Genomic DNA, 16,655 nt, shown 5'->3' with positions numbered 1-16,655 from the left:
TGAAAAGTAGCAGACATTTGTTTTTCTACTTATGTATGTGTGCTATATTTGGGTCAGCATTTATTGTTCCTGGAGCAAAAACAAAATAAACTGTGTAGCTACAGAGGAGAAGGTGATAACACAAGTGACTATTAATGCTCCCACTTCAGAGCTTTCCTAGCCTGTGGCTGTATGGTTTGTTTTTAGGTAGCTGACAGTCTTAGAAATACTATGTGCTATTTAGGGTAGTAACTCCTTTATGGAATTGCTATAATGTTTTTGTTGGCTTTGCAGATATATATATATACAGTTACAAGAAAAAGTAAGTGAACCCTTGGCCGTTACCTGGATTTATGCATTTATTATCTATGAAGTGTACTCTGATTGTCATCTAAGTCACAATTATAGACAAACATAGTCTAAGTAAACTAATAATGCACAAAGAGCTGCATTTTTCTTGTATTTTCTTGAGCACATTGAGTAAACATCTATGTAGCAGGGAGAAAACAAGTTAACCTGTGTGTTAATGACTTCTTTAAGAGCTAATTGGCAAAGGGTGTTTTAGTTAGAGCCCTTTTACAGTGAATGATAATCATTTAGATTCTTGCTAGATTGCGGGAATCGGAACGACGGGCTGAAATGCGTCCTCTATATTGCTAGAATGCAATAAAATTAATAAAGCAGAAAGGAGTATGTGCTAGGATTTTCTTTGTCCCGTGTAAAAGGAGCATCAAGAAGATGAGAATGGGAGTGTGGGTTTCAGTGGAGCTTTGCCCACTAAATAAAGGCACACAACGCTTGGTTATTGACAAATCTGTTCTTCTCAACTGGGATTGGCTAGTGTGAACCATGCATCAATGCAAACAACTTTGAGTAGAGATCAGGAAACATGTTATAGAAACAAAGGAGGGTATACAAGGATGCAAAAGCATTGCTAAAGATCTGGGTGTTACATCAATCTATTGCGAGGGAAATTGTCTACAAATTGAGAAAATTTAGTACTGATGCTATGCTCCCTAGGACTCCAAGACCACAGTGGGTAAACTTGTAAGAGGTGACGAAGAGCCCAAAGGTAACAGCAGAAGACTCTTTAAGCTGCAAAATCCTCTCATGTGTTGTGTCCACTATTAGAAAAAAACTATAAAGAAGAATGGTGTTCATGGAGGGACACCACTTCTGTAAAATAAAATATTACGATCCGTCTCAAGTTTGCCCAAGATTCCCAGAATGTTCCACAGTGCTTCTGAAAAATCTGAAATGGACAGATGACACAAAAGTGAAACTTTTTAGAATGCAGAACACTATGTTTGGAGGAAAAAAAGAACACTGCACACAACAGCAAAACTAATCTCAACTGTGAACCTTTGTGGAGGGAGCATCATGGTTTGGAGCTGCTTTTTGGCCTCAAGGCCTCGATGCGTTGCAATCCTTGAGAGAGCGATGACCTCTAAGGTGCATTAAACCATTTTACAGGAAAATGGAAGAGCAGTCCATGACCTCAAGCTTAAGAAAGGTTGGGTGATGCAACAAAAGAATGACCCAAAGCACACAAGTAAATATAATAAATTATTTGTTGAAAAGGAAGATGATTTTTGTTTTGGGATGAGCAACTCAGAGACCCGATCCTCACATTATGAAGATGCTGTGGTATGACCTGAAGAGGGCTGTGCGTACAAGGCACCCTAGAAATATTGATGCAGGAGTTAATGGTCCAAAATTCCATCGCAATGTTCTTCAAATTTAATTTGCAACTACAGGAAATGTTTGGTAAAGGGGAATTGCTGCTAAAGGGGATCTACAGGTTATTACTTTCTGGGGTTTATTGACCCTTTCTCCCTGCACTGTGGGTGTTTACTTGGTGCGCTCATTAAAAGACATGAACAGTGCAACTGTTTATGTGTCGTTAATTTAGTTAGATTGTGTTTGTCTATAATTGTGACTTACATTACAATCAGACCTCATTTTATTAGCAATCTATGCAGAACTTTATAAAGCCCATGTTTACATGGTATTTAATATAACTTTTTTAAAATCATGATTCTTATATTTACAATATAACAAAATTTAAATGTATGCTGAGATTTTATGTGCAAATGTAAAAAAGAGGTAGGTAGGCTTCTACGTCTAAAATCTTCTTTATTCTCAGGGAACAGACATCCTAAAAGACAAGTTGTCAAGGACGCGTTTTGGCTAGTCCTGCAGCCTTTCTCTCCCCGCCCCCCAAATCTTTTCGGACGAGTGGGCAGTTACTTGAAAAAAGCGATGCTCGCTTGAGTAATTGCCTTAACCAGGCATTCTCGCTCATCTCTAATTTCTACCCATTACCCCCCTTACCCTACAACCATCTTAACACCCTATTATAGAAACATTAGCAAAATATCAAAATCTATACCAAAAACATTTAAACTAACCCGCAGAGAATCCTCCCCGCAACCACCTCCCCCCAATCCTATCATGTAATCTTTAAGATTCCCAATTGATTCATATCATCCTGATTATAGTACCACGTTGTATTAGTAGACTGAGTAATACACTCCTTGATTTCATTAGGGCTCAAAAAAATTTCTACAAATTTCCTCCACTGAAAATTTTTGCGGCGTGGGACTCAACTTGTCTCTCTATTTCTATTCTCTCCATTGTTAGTAGATGTTTTAATTGTTGTATTATGTCCTTTATACTTGGGGTTTTATTGAGCAACCAGTCAATCAAGAGGCACCTCTTGCTGATCAATAGAATAGTGTGAATCATTTTGGTCCTCCTCATCTGATCGGGTAGTTGATGAAAAATAAACACTTGCGGTGACAACTGCAGGAGCTGCCCCCCCCCCCCCATATCTTGCATCAGCTTTTGAACCCCCACCCAGTAATTTTGGATCTTAGGGCAGCGCCATATGCCATGTAGAAAGTCGGATTTTGGTTGGGAGCATCTAGGACAAGCTTGGAGCCTTGTCGGACCACTGGGGTTCTGTGGTTTGTCAAACCCATATATAGCTCCATGAATTATCTTAAAGTAGGTTTCTCTCCATCTTTTACTTGACACCGCCTATCTCACCGAAGTTCAACTCTCAATTATTCCCTCGGGTAACTCTGTATCTTGGAGCTCTCGTGCCCATTTTTTGAATCAATGCACATGTATTAAATGTGCATAAATTGTCACACGTCAAAGTCAACACCTTTATTTCACTATGCAACATAATAGGAATGATTGTGCAAATCCTCATTTACACTGTGTAAATATATGCAACCATTCACCCTCAGGTTGTATACATCTATCACTGACTATAATAATAATAAATAAAACATGTATAGAATGGTTTGAAATAAAGCAAAAAGTCATACTTACTCCCTTCATTGGCACCTCCTCCAGCGCTGGAGCTCTGATGTCCACCATTCAGAACCAGGAAGAAGCCTACTGCAGTCACGTGCTGCTCATTATGCATTTAAGCACTCAGCCAATGACATGCTTCAGTAGTCATGTGCTGCCCATGGCAGAATCACCACTGAGGCTCATGATTGGCTGTGCAGTCATGTGCATAATGAACAGCACATGAATTGCTCTGGATTTGGAGCTGCAGGGACCTGGACTCCAGTGCTGGATGGGGAACCACTAAAGTAGGTATGCCTTTTTTTGTCTTTATTTCACACCATTTCACAATGGTAGAATTTGTTTTAAGGCTTGGAAAAAACCCTTGAAAAACCTATGTTTTTTTCATGCAGTCAAAAAATGGTTGAAAATGTAACCTGCCAAAGCTAAGCCAGAAGGACCCAATATGACATTCCTCTGTCCTCTATGGGTGTCATAAATTATATGTCCGGTTTGATTATTTTTTGGTTGTTGTTACAGATGTATGTTACCAACTGTATGAAAAAATGTGGTGGGAACTGATCCTAACTAGTAAGACCATAAAGTTAATAGTGGTGCTAAGTTATCGACTGCTGTCCTTCAGTATTTGTCAGCAGTTGCTCAAGTAAGCAACAGATTTTATTCTACAAATGGGAACCAAATTTCACACTGTGTGTATAGTTATCCTCTCACCCCAAAATACAGATCTTTTCTTGATGGCATCTTGCCAATGCAACAATCTTTTGCAATAGAAATATAGAAAATATGTCCGTCAAAGAGGGTGATGGCTCAATAAGAACTAAATTGTCATGTAAGTAAAGGGTTCTAGCGTAGTTTTTAGCAGGACAGAGGCAAACAGTGATTTACTTCGTAGGTGCAGAATAATTATGAGCATCACTAGAAATGATGGCCATGTAGGCCATGAAGTAAGCGGAAACATAAGGTCTGCGCAGTCTAAACAGTGTTCATTGAAATGATCCCCTTAGCATCACATAATGCAGATCTATACTGTCAAATGCAAATGAGTAGGATTATAGCTATTCTGCAGAAAGGTCTGACTTAGTTAACGCTTGACATATGACCATTCCAGCTGTGTTATGTCTGCAATTTAATTATTTGCATTTGGAAAAAATGTATACACTTTTCATACTTGGATTTTTGCCAGTTACTGATTTATTTTGGATTGAAGTGGTAGGCTAGGGTAACGGCCATTTTTTTGTGTCATGGAACATATGTAATATTTTTTTCAGTCTTTTACTAGAAAATATATTTTGGTTTATGGATATGGTCTAAATATGTAAAGGCTTCAAGCAGCTTGAAAATGCAAAGGGCTCTAAGGTTTATATGAATTTGGAGTTACAGGCTGTAAATAGAGCATATAAACTTACATATTGTATACACTGCTAGAAAACCTGAGGATTCATAAAGCTCTGTTGTTTCAACCTATACCCCTTCATGGTTTTACCCATGGCCAAGAGATTGTTAAAGTGTATCTTTGCTTCAGATAAAGTGTACAAGCAGCCAAGTCCCACTTACAGCAGGAAATCTGACATCTGAAATTGGTTAGTTAAAAGCCGCCATTTCTCCCAAGTACAATCCACATTAGGCTACTTTTTACAATGGCCAATATTCGGCAAAGTGATCAATCAAAATAGGGATCACAGACATCTGTTGTCCCGTGTGAACACCGGACCTGACAGGGCAAGTGAGTGAGATTCACTCACTTGTCAGTTGCTTAGTTTTCAGCTCAGCTAAAAACCAACTGTCAGCCCATGTAAACAGGCAGAAATTGGTCTATGAGCGACTGCCTGTTTACTCTGAATGGAGGTGGGCGGCCAGAAGAGATCTCCGTCACACTTCGCCTCCACTCGGTGAGCAATTATCGCTCCTGTGGTAAAACAGAGGAGCGATAATTGTGGGGGCGGCTGTTGGGCACGTAAACATCTCCCAGCATCTGAGTGGAGATGTCAGGAAAATGGCACATGACCAGTGCACCTTTTTTTGGCTGCAGTAGTCAGGTAGTAACCATTTTATACAGGAACCAGGAGGACCACGGGACTTACTGCTTCTTTTATTGTTTTACTGCATTTGCAGCCATTTCTTTTTTAAATTTCACATGTGGACAACCCCTTTAATTTCTAAGTTTAGTGTTCCTTTTGGTGATACTGTAGATTGACTGATGTATTTTGGGGTTAAATAGGCTACGATCATGTTGCCATTTTATACCACTCTCATAAATACATAGTACAAATTCAATGTACACTCTACTTGTTTAACATGTGGAGTGTAAACAGACTTCTTGTTAGTTTTTATGTGTAATTTGTTTTACTGAGGTTTTATAAGAAAGGATTTTTTAAATTACAGTGTGATATAACAGTATAGGGTTCGTGTTGGAGTCTTCTATAGAAGTCGCTTATCATTACACTGGAAACACAATATATCTTGAGGAGAGAATAAACAACTCCACTCCTCAAACAATTCATTTTGTGTGCCCTTGGGTGTAAAAAGAGCCCAAAAAGTTTTCGCTTTTTAAAAACCCTACAGCCCATTTTAGAATAGTAGTTACTAACATGAAAACCTAATAAGTTTCCCCCTGTTCCATTGGTTGCCAGCTGTGATATTAGATGAGAAAAGGAGAATGCAAGAAAGATATGACAAGGGTAATGACTAGAAAGAAGCAAGGGACAGAAAGAGAAGAGATGAATAATGGAAGAGGACAGGAGAGAAAGGACGGTTGAAGTGCGATCATGATCATGTCCTTTTGCAATCAATTCTTCCAGGGAGCCATTCACAGAGGGAGGGGAATACATTTGATCTCCAGTATCTCGGGATTACCAACCCAGCTGATACATAAAAGTGTCTCAAGAGACCTTTTTTAACCTGCACCATTGAGCCCCCTATAATTGACAATAGGGCAATTTGAGGAGTGTAAGCAATTTACTTTCTTTAATAAGTATGGTACAGTTTTAGAATTCACACCCAGCAGGGCTTGATATTTTTGCAACCCCATCAAATATGCAACATGGTGGCCTTTTTCTTCTCACGCCACCAGAAAATTTCAGGTACATTTGGGTATATGCGATGCACTTCAGCAAGACACTAGTACCATATAGATAAGATATTATAGTTTTTCCCTTTTGCCTTTCATGCTGAGAAAAAGCCATGATAGAAGCTATCGTAATGTCAGTCAGGTCCATAGCGACATTAAAAAAATGGAGTTTGCTGTGGATTGCTAAACTGCAATAATAACCAATTCATATGTGATAAGCATCTTGGCAGCCCGGAGAATAGAAGGAAGAGGCTATCAAAATCTCTCAACATAAAGGCCCAATGTCCACAGGCGGACTTGAATTGCAGAATCCATGCGGGGCACCCGCACGGATGATCCGCAGCTCAAGCCACTTATAGAGAAGCATGGGGCGTCTGCACTTCAATTAACACCTGCAGATTTAATTTGCAGATGCCAAGTGCGGAAAGGAAATCAAAGCATGCTCCATTTTACCGCACAGATGGGCTCCATTGATCTCTATGGAAGCGAGCGATCCGCAATTCATCTGCAATTCAATTGTGAATGCATTGCGGATTTGTAGACAGATACCTCTCTGATCACTTGGAGATCAAGCAGGGAAGTGGGAAGGAGGGGGAAGGCAGGCACTTTGGGCTTGCGTTTTTTTTTTTTCCGCATGGACGATCCGCAGTGCATCCACGTACATCTGTGCAGAAAACAAAAATGCCTCCGCGATCACCGGCAAGCATTTAAAAATAATTTCCGCACTGACCTGCAGGTCTTCCGCTGTGCCAGCTGTGGACATGAGGCCAAAGGGTAACTGTACAACAATCAGAAAATTGGTGAGCCGGAGCCTTGAGACCATAAGGTTTCAAGAAAGGGGATCCCCTTTTCTGTTAATACCCTCTTTAGTCTTACTTTTTTTTTTTTTTTTTTACAGAGATGGGGTAAATTCCTGGCTCATTAAAACACTTAGAATGACAGTGGAGAGATGGGTCCCTGTCAGGCCGGTAGTGATTGAAATGCTGTGTGATAGAACAAATATGCAATAAGACTTTTTTTCTGCCAACGAACTTGAGCAAGATAAATGAAGCAACTGAAAAATAAGTAACTGTTTCATAATGCTTAATTAAATGCGATTTCTTGAATGGCACTAATAAATTTAACTAAGTTTCATTAAATGTTGGACTGTTATTTTTTCAGCACAGCTAATGCAGCTTAGAGTAATAGCGTATGAGCCGAATCCAAATGTCTGAGCCCAGCTCTAGCTTCGCTCCTCCCCGTTACAGCAGATGTGGCAGGCATACAATGGAAACTTCTGTGGCTTATGTGTCCTCAGGCATATCCTACTGAAAGAGGTTATGCCACTGAGATTGTGGGCTGCAAAATATACATAAGCAACCAAACTAAATGCTTTCACTGTTCAGTAAGGTCATTTTCATAAACGGGCCCCCGCAAATTGCTCTAGTACCCTTTTTTTTCAGCGTTTGTGTGCAATTCTACAAAACATGTTTACAGTATGGGGCTGACGTAGTGTTCTAAGGTTTCCCTCCTGGACTTGCTCCCAGTTCATAGGCGTTGAGATTTCCCTGTTGGTTTTCTAGACGTAATATGAGGAATTGTCTACGTTTTTTTTTTCTTTCTTCATCTACGTCTGTATCATAGCAGCTCCCGCTCGTTATGTTTTTCTTAAATAAAATGTCACTACTTCTTAATGAGTAGACTACTCTTTTTATAACTGTAAGGGTCTGGATATTCTCAGAAGAATTCCTTACAGAAATGAGAACTATTTGGAGTTGGTTTCCAGAATCCTGACAAAAGACTAAACAGAGTTCAGGTTTTATTTTTGTATAACTCTGGATTATGAGATATAAATTCATTTTTTTTTGTACCAAGTAGCCCTTCTTATAAGCACTAAAAAATTAGTGGCGTGTTGGAGCAAAGCCAAGGAAAATGATTTGCACAAGATCCAAATATATTAAGGGTAATTTAAATGACTTGAAATCTGAAAGCATTAAACAATAGTCTTCTGAATCAGTCCGACTTCAGATTTAGATTTATTCTTTAGAATGGTATGGAATATATTTCAAGTATATATGTAGCCTTATTGACCTAGCATTGTATGAAAGTATACTCTGGTTGTGCAGGGTAGATCAAGTTTTTTGTTTACCATTTAAATATGTTTTTTTATGCAAAGGGGCCAATATTTATGAAATCTACCAGCCATATCATTTTACTCATGGGACTTGGATAGAAAACCTATATTACCAATGTAAACTTTAGAGCAACATGATTGCAAATGTTGAGCGGACAGCATTTTTCATTAGAGAATCACTAATTCCTTCTTTAAAGAGGTTATACAGGACTTCAGTTTAGGTCCTAGGACGGGCCATCAATATTAGATCAGTGGGGCCTGACTCTCACCACCTCTGTATATCAGCTGTTTGAAGGAGGGCTCTTATGAGTACTGTGTCTCCTAAAAGGAAACCTATCACCTGCTTAAAGGACTATAAACTAACCTATGGTGCTGTTAAGCTAGGTGACAGGAAGCCTGTTGCTGTATTTGTCATACTCGCCCGCTTCCTGGTTCACGCTGCGCCTTTGTGTCAACACCACACGCCGACTGAAGATCTGACTCTTTTCAGTGGCCCGAGTGTGCGCTGTCCAATAGACTTGTATAGGAGAGCGCACATTTCGGCCTTCACAGGCTGGCACCGCGGGAACCAGGAAGTGGGTGAGTATGAAAAATACCTCACCTGGCTCCCTGTCACCTGCCCTAACAGCATAAAAAAAAAAGTTTAGGGTTCTTTAGGCAGGTGATAGCTTCCCTTTGGAGTGGTTTTCTGAACAAATCCACATGATAAGCCATCCCGCCTCTCGGGATCCCCGGCGATCTCTTGATTGCCTGGCCCGCTGATAGTGCAGTGGGTGCAGACATTGCTATGAGGTCATTGTCATAGAGTTCTTCATTTGCATTGAAATCAATGAGAGTGCTGTCTCCTATTGCACTTTGCGTCTGAACCCAGTTTCAAAGTTGGAAGTGTAATAGGAAGCTTCAGCTCCTATTGATTTCAATGGAAGTGAAGCACTCTATGACACTTCTGCCTCCAGCCTCAATGGCAAGATCCAGTCCCGCTGCACTGACAACAGGCCGAGCGATCAGATGAACGGCGGGTACCCGGTGATTAACTCTTGATAACCTATCCTGAGGATTGCCCATCAATAGTGTTTGCCCGGAAAACACATTTAATTGTTAGCCAAACACAGCTTTGTACTGCTAGTAGTGGCTATGCCTGGTATTACAGCTCAGTCTGAATAGGATGAAGCCGTAGTAAGTAGTAATACTAGGCAAAGCCTCTAATAAAAGTACCTTTGGTTTGATACATTCTGATTCTATGAATATCTATTTATGTGACATATAGGCAAAAAGAATAGTAATACCAGAAGGGACTGATATGAATAAATGCATTCTCTGTCATTATATATGTAGCACAAATAAACAGTAATGCTTCAGCTTGTGTTCTGATATGTCATCCGTTTGATTTGACGTATGATTGCTGCTGATGAGATAAATATCTTTCTAATTAGGAATAGCCATCAAGAGGGCCAAAATGTCAATTAAAGAAATGGCAGGGCTGAATAAAATGCTCAATTTCCATTGTATGGTCTGATCCTGTATGACCCTCAGTATATCAATAAAGGGGTTAAGCTGCAGTCTCCTATAATAGGGCGCACTCAGTTTAGATCTCATTTCAGTAGTATGTCTCATGGATCCTAGACAGAAGAAATAAAACCCATTTTGCCAATGCTTAGAAAAAAAAAACATCTGGTATATAAATTTGAACAGTGATCCCCAGAAGCCCTTAAAGTTTTCTGCTGTTTAGTTCTGGCAGACCTAATATAAACTACTGCTAGGAAGATTTGGATACTGGCACCACATGCACTTTTTTTCCCCAACCACTGCAAAATCTATTCAATTTTTTTAATAGCTTTGAGATTTAAACAACGTAGGAGTGTAAAATAAGAGAAATGAAAAGTCCGCACTTCATCACTAGAAGGCAAGCCTCTTTAAGCTTAGAACTGCAAATCGATTTGCCTGGGAATGCAAACGACCCTAATGTTTCTAAGCTAACACAAATACCTGAGTCCTGTTTGAAACAGATTTCTTGCACAAAGAGACTTCTGTACACAAAATATGATTATTTCAGACATTTGTAATAAATCAGGTTTCTCTGTATTTGAAATGTCTGTATGTATGGGGCGTGAGAGTGGTTGCAGAACAAAAAGGGCTTTCACTAAAAGCTCTCGAGATACACTTCTTTTTCTCGTACTTTTTTTTTAAGCATGCAAAGGCTGTGCGGTCAAGTTCAAAATAACTAATATTTGCATTGCCCGGCCTGTATGCTGACATACATATTCAAAAGCAGTTGCTTTGCAGTGCTCTGACATCTGATCTCCACTATGTCAAACTACTGTTGCAACAGGTATCATTCACCAAGCAAGGACTGCAGAAATGGGTTCAGTAATTATAAAAAAGGTTATCACTTTTAGTGGTTGGTTTTTAATCTTTCTTGACACTTATGGGCAGTAGTCGATCACCCAATGTTGAAGTAATTAGTGACTATAACATGTAACATTGTAAGGCTTAAGAATGGCATCCAGGCCTCCTTTAAACTCTTTTAATGACTGAATGGCTGTGATTGGTTCATCGAGAGCCGACTCTGATTGGCTGAGGCGGCGCTTGTGAACCAATCAGAGAAATCTCTTGCTGGAGGTGGGGTATTCAAGCCCCGTTACCAGCAAGAGATGATCTGTCAGCACTGACAAGTACACGGGAAGCCTGCAGGAGTGCCGGAGATCAGCGGGAGGGACCCGGATGGCGCCTGCTATGTGAGCATAAGACACCCCTCAAAAATAAGACCCTGTGCCACTTTTGGAGCAAAAATGTATATAAGACAGGGTCTTATTTTCGGGGAAACAGAGAAACTGTGAAGTATGGTACCGGGGGCATCATGGTTTGGGGCTGCTTTGCTGTCTTTGGAGATGGATATCTTGTGATAATTGAGAGTGCAATCACTTCTAAGGTGTATGAAAATATTCTATTGTAGATATTGTGTCCATTACCTCAAACTGAAGAAAGGTTGGGTGAGAGAATGACCCAATGCACACAAGTAAATTTGCTAAATTATTAGCTGAAAAAGATTTGGTTTTGGGATGGCCAAATCAGTGCCTGCAGTTACAAGCGTCAGCCACTACATAGAGGTCGGCACGGAGGCTTCTGCTCCAACCTCTGTATATATACGGCGCTGACAGCATGTGCCCATTCGGCTGATCAGTCGGTGTCCAGAGCAACGGACCTCAGCCGATCAACTATTGATGACTTATCCTGATGATAGGTCATCAATAGTATTTCCCAGGAAAACCCCTTTAAACTGTGAAATCTCATTCCATTTTAATATTTGTGTATTGTAGATCATCCCATTCATGTGACTGGAGACTACAGAAACACTCCTTTTACAAGAGTGGCGCTGCCTCTAAAATAAAAAAGTTTTTTGTAAACTTAGAAGAACTTCTTAGGGTGAATAATACCAGTCATTTTTGTCATTGAGGGCCTTAATGGTTAGATTGGCGGAATACTTTGAAGTTTGTAACTCTGCATACAAGGTAGTATGCCAATGTTGCAGACGTTTCCAGTTGGTGTGGGAGGTATTTCATTTTAACTTAGCTTGTGCATTGACAAAATTAAAGGAACAGTGTCACAAAACAACCCCTGTTTTTCACTGGTCTAGCTTCTCTATCTACTAGTGATCAGCAATTATCATTGGGTACAGCAAAAATAGCATGGCTATCTGGCTACCTCTGTAAAGGTATCAATTCTGTAATGATTTATATGTAATAATGGCTTTTATAGAGGCGTATTTACTTGCACATATTACTGCTAAGGAAGGGTACAGCCAACTGCACATTTCTCTTGCAGCAAAAATGTAGCATTCCATGTGGCCATTCCAATGAATGGTTGACCATATAATGGCACAATGCATGGACATGCTTGGTCCGCTAGAGTTGTTCTGGCATAGAGCAGAATATCCTTTCTAGGAAGTATAAATACTCATACGGACACAAATTGTTATGCTGAGAAAATCCATTAATCTAGCTTTATTGTTTTTCAGTAAACAGAAGCATAAATAGAACAAATGTGGTTGTTTTCACTGACGAATCCAGCTCAGAATCTGGCTAAAATATTCTGGTCAATTGGAAGACATGTTTGTAATCAATGGAAATACAAAGCAACATCATAACAATTTCGGTCCAAGGAGATGAAAGAAAACAAAGACATAAAGAAACTAATATTAAGAAAAAAAACAGATGATTTCAGGGGTCATAGATGTAATGATTTTCTAAATGGTACAACCATACACAACTGGGATTGATGGTGGTGGTTAAGTCTGTACTGAAATGATTGGGCAGAATCAGAATGCTTTACATTTTTAATTTTATGTGATTGTTATGTGTTTTTGGGGTCATTAATGATTTCTCTCTGTGAGACACATTAGGCATCAAACGTCTTTTAAATGACTAACTGTAAATATGTTTGCACATTGAAGCTGTTATACTGCCATTCCTTAACTATGCATGTGAATGGAACATTAAAGACTGTTTTTTTGCCATTTTGGTTGTGACTTTTCTTAGCCTGATTAATGGACAACGAGGAGCTGAAATGAAAAATGTAATATTGTTACCTGAATGGTTGGAGGTAATGAAGGGTATTCCCTGAACTGTGTCAAACAATTTGCACTTGGCAAAAGTCAAGAGAACTTTTGGACATCCCGGGTTTTCTTTATGTATTTCATGTATTCTACTTATTTATACAGTGCCAACATATGCTGCAGCGCCGTACATCGGTTATTAGCACTCATATCAGTCCTTGTCCCCACTGGGGCTCACAACCTAATTCGTTAAATAAGCTATCAGTATGTTGTTGTTTTTTGAAGTGTGGGAGGAAACAAAAGTATCCAGAAACATGGGGATAATGGACGAGCTCAAGGCAACAGTGCTAATGACTGAATCACCAGGAGGTTGCGTTGTTCAGAAATTGCTCATTTGAAACATAACTAGAGATGAGCGAGCACCAAAATGCTCCGGTTCTTATTATTCGACCCGAGCTTTTTGTAATATTCAAGAGCTCTACTCGAGTAACGAAGCCCATTGAAGTCGATGGGAGACTCGAGCATTTTTGCAATGGACCCACCGGGTGTCGAGCCTTTCTTTTTTTTCTCTCTCTCTCTCCTTTTCTCTCTCTCCTTTTCTCTCTCTCCTTCTCTCTCTCTCCTTCTCTCTCTCTCCTTCTCTCTCTTCCAGCCAGACACTGCTGTAGACGTGCGCACGTTTGGCACGTCACAGCAGGAAGTGGTAAAGCGGAGAGGGGGCATAAAATTTTCTTGAACACGGCGTGGTGCTCACTCGAGTAACAAGCACCATCGAGTAGGCTACTGCTCGGACGAGCTAGGTCGTTCATCTCTAAACATATCAGATAGTCAAAATGCAGTCTTCTGCTGAAAAAAACGTAAAGAAGGAAACACATTCCACTCAAAGCAGCAGTAAATAAGAATGGAAAGGATGACATAACGGACATCCCTCTTCTTTAATGATTTCATACCTTAGTTTGTGCCAAACGACATTTCCAAAACTTGGAAAAGAAATTCACTAAAAGGTATGCGGTGTGAGGACATCTTCAACCCTGCAAGCAAAAAAAGGACAAAATCGCAGCAGAATATTTTGGCAAATCTAAATTGATTTCTAGTGCTGATCTTTGTACAGTCTTCGTTCAAATGCAATTACAGTACATGAGAAGTGCTGCACAGTGTGATATCTAATCTCTTGATATATAAATCATCGAGTACGTCAGCTAATATTGCCATTTAGATGCACACATTACAATGTACATTGCAGATAGAGCTTCAATGCTTCTGACGTTTTGCAGAGTTAAGTATCACCTGATCTTTGTGGTTTTGACACTGGCGTTTTCCCCGCTGTGATTTCGGCAAAAGAACCCCACATTCCAGATGTTGGCGTTGGTCAATAGGGAATTCTCAAACTCATTGTAGACCGTTTTTTTAATCATATTTTCTATTTTTTGGTGTGGTTTTTTTGGACCCATGGCACTTTATCAAAAGCTTGCCATGCTCTAGGTACATTTTTCTCAATAGGACAAAAGAAAACCTACAGGGAAAAAAAGTCTGTGTGTGCAAAAGACACCACCCAAAAAAAGCCTCTAAGATGTGCACGTACCATTTTAAAAATCTTTGGCTTTTTGTATATGCATTTTTTAGGGCTGAAGGACCTTTCATGCGGGACGGGATATTCCACAACAGCTTTGCGAAATATGCCATTAAGGAAATCCGCACACAAATCTGCATGTCTGATTGCGGATTTTGATGCGGAATTGCTGACAGAATTCTGCCATTTTCAATTCTGTATCGAAATCTGCATGTTAGCAGTGAGGATTGTGGGGCTGAATAGGAGGGTATAGTACACAGGACTGTGAATACACCCTCAGAGCAATAAGGTTCTACTACTTGATTCCATTTCACAGCAGAGGTTTTTAGTATATTAGTTTTATGGAGCAGTTCATAGATTAGCTGCAGACTACTTACTGTATTATAATTGGGTTATTTTTATGATATGATGTATGGTTTTAATGACATTTTGCATACAAGTACATAGTGTACATTACATTAGACACATAACAAACACTGGTGACATAAGCATTGTGTAGGCAGTTTGCTGTACAAAATGAAATATAAACCATTTTTTTGCCCATGATTTAAAGCCGGGCTCACATTAATGTACGGTAAAGTGTTGCATATAAAATGCAGCATTATAACGGGATGTGTAACGGCGTATCGCCACGTATTTCCGCGTTTTTTCCCCTGCGCATAACCGTGTATCTCACGCACGCTGTCATACACTGGTTCCCTCTTTTTTTTTACTTTTCTCCTATTGTCTCTTAGCAATGTTGAGTAAAAATGCCACACATACGCCATGTAATTAACTATGTATAGCATTTTCATACGCACCCGTAGAGAACACTGGGGCTCTGTTGTGCATAATATACTGTAAAATAGAACATGCTGCATTCTTTTTTATGAGTGTATCACATGCACTGAATATACGCAAGTGTGAGCAGAACAGCGAAAATCAATGGATTTGAATTGCCTCGATTTACCGCATATTATATGCGCGTAATGCGCAATTCAAAAACACGCGTGTGAGCCTGGCCTAAGATGTAGTTGGCTAACATTAAATTCTATTTCTATTTTAGATGGTCATCATGTATGGGAAATGGAAGCAAAGACTGACAAGGAAATGTTCAAGCCTGTAAGTAGGATTATTTTTAAGAAAATCATATGTGCCTTTTCCATTTTCAAGGACAACAGTGTCAGTATCAGCGGGAATTACATCTCACAATTAATTGCTCATTCTAAACTTGAAATGAAAATGCATAAAACATATCCATCTGTAATGCCAGAAAGACTTCCAATCCCATACATATGCTTAAGGTGCTAAGATTTCCTGCCATGCAATTATTGGAATTGGATTTTCATTGAGGGCCTCAAGTTGAACAATACTATAATGGCCCTTTTTAGACACAACGATTTTTGCTCAAAAATCGCTGAAAGCCATCTTTTAAACGATAATCATTGTATCTAACTGCACTGACATTGTGCCGTTTTCGTTAAGCCGTCGCATGCTGTAAGATCAGCGATCAATTATCAGGAATTCACAGCGGGATACAGCTGATACTATTGTTTCAGCTGTATTCTGCTCCCTGAAGACAGGTGGGGTATGAAGAACAGAGCGGTCCAGCTCTGTTCTCCATACCCCGCTTGGAGCGCTCGGCTGTATAACAGTCAGGTGCTCCGAGCAGAGAACAGCTGGATGCAGAAGACAAGCGGGGAAACCCCGCTTGTCTTCTGCATCCTCCGCTCAGAGTGCTCGGCTGTATTACAGCCGGGGGCTCGGAACGGGGAACAGCTGGATGCAGAAGAGAAGCAGGGCCACCCCGCTTGTCTTCTGCATCCTCCGCTCAGAGTGCTCGGCTGTATTACAGCCGGGGGTTCGGAACGGGGAACAGCTGGATGCAGAAGAGAAGCAGGGCCACCCCGCTTGTCTTCTGCATCCTCTGCTCGGAACGCAAGGTGATCGCTTAACGTTAGAGCGATCACCTTGCGCTGTAAAAAAAATGCTCTAAAGTTTTTTGAGTGATAATCGTTGTGTCTAAACCAGCCTTAAAGTAGATTCATATGTGGCAGATTTGTTGCAGACA

General features: G+C 40.1%; 1 protein-coding gene across 5 annotated transcripts in view; it reads left to right on the top strand.

Moving 5' to 3' along the window:
- NFATC1 (nuclear factor of activated T cells 1) overlaps positions 1-16,655 on the top strand; it is a 174,390-nt gene that overhangs the window by 75,954 nt on the left and 81,781 nt on the right. For all 5 annotated transcript variants that reach the window (XM_066579459.1, XM_066579461.1, XM_066579463.1 and 2 more), the window contains exon 7: positions 15,651-15,706. In XM_066579459.1, the coding sequence (XP_066435556.1) occupies positions 15,651-15,706 (56 nt within the window). The remainder of the gene's footprint in view (positions 1-15,650; positions 15,707-16,655) is intronic.

The sequence above is a fragment of the Eleutherodactylus coqui genome, chromosome 9 (genome assembly GCF_035609145.1).
Source record: "Eleutherodactylus coqui strain aEleCoq1 chromosome 9, aEleCoq1.hap1, whole genome shotgun sequence".
Taxonomy (NCBI): Eukaryota; Metazoa; Chordata; class Amphibia; order Anura; family Eleutherodactylidae; genus Eleutherodactylus; species Eleutherodactylus coqui.
Note: the sequence above shows the minus strand (reverse complement) of the source record. Positions and strands in the feature narration are given on the sequence as shown.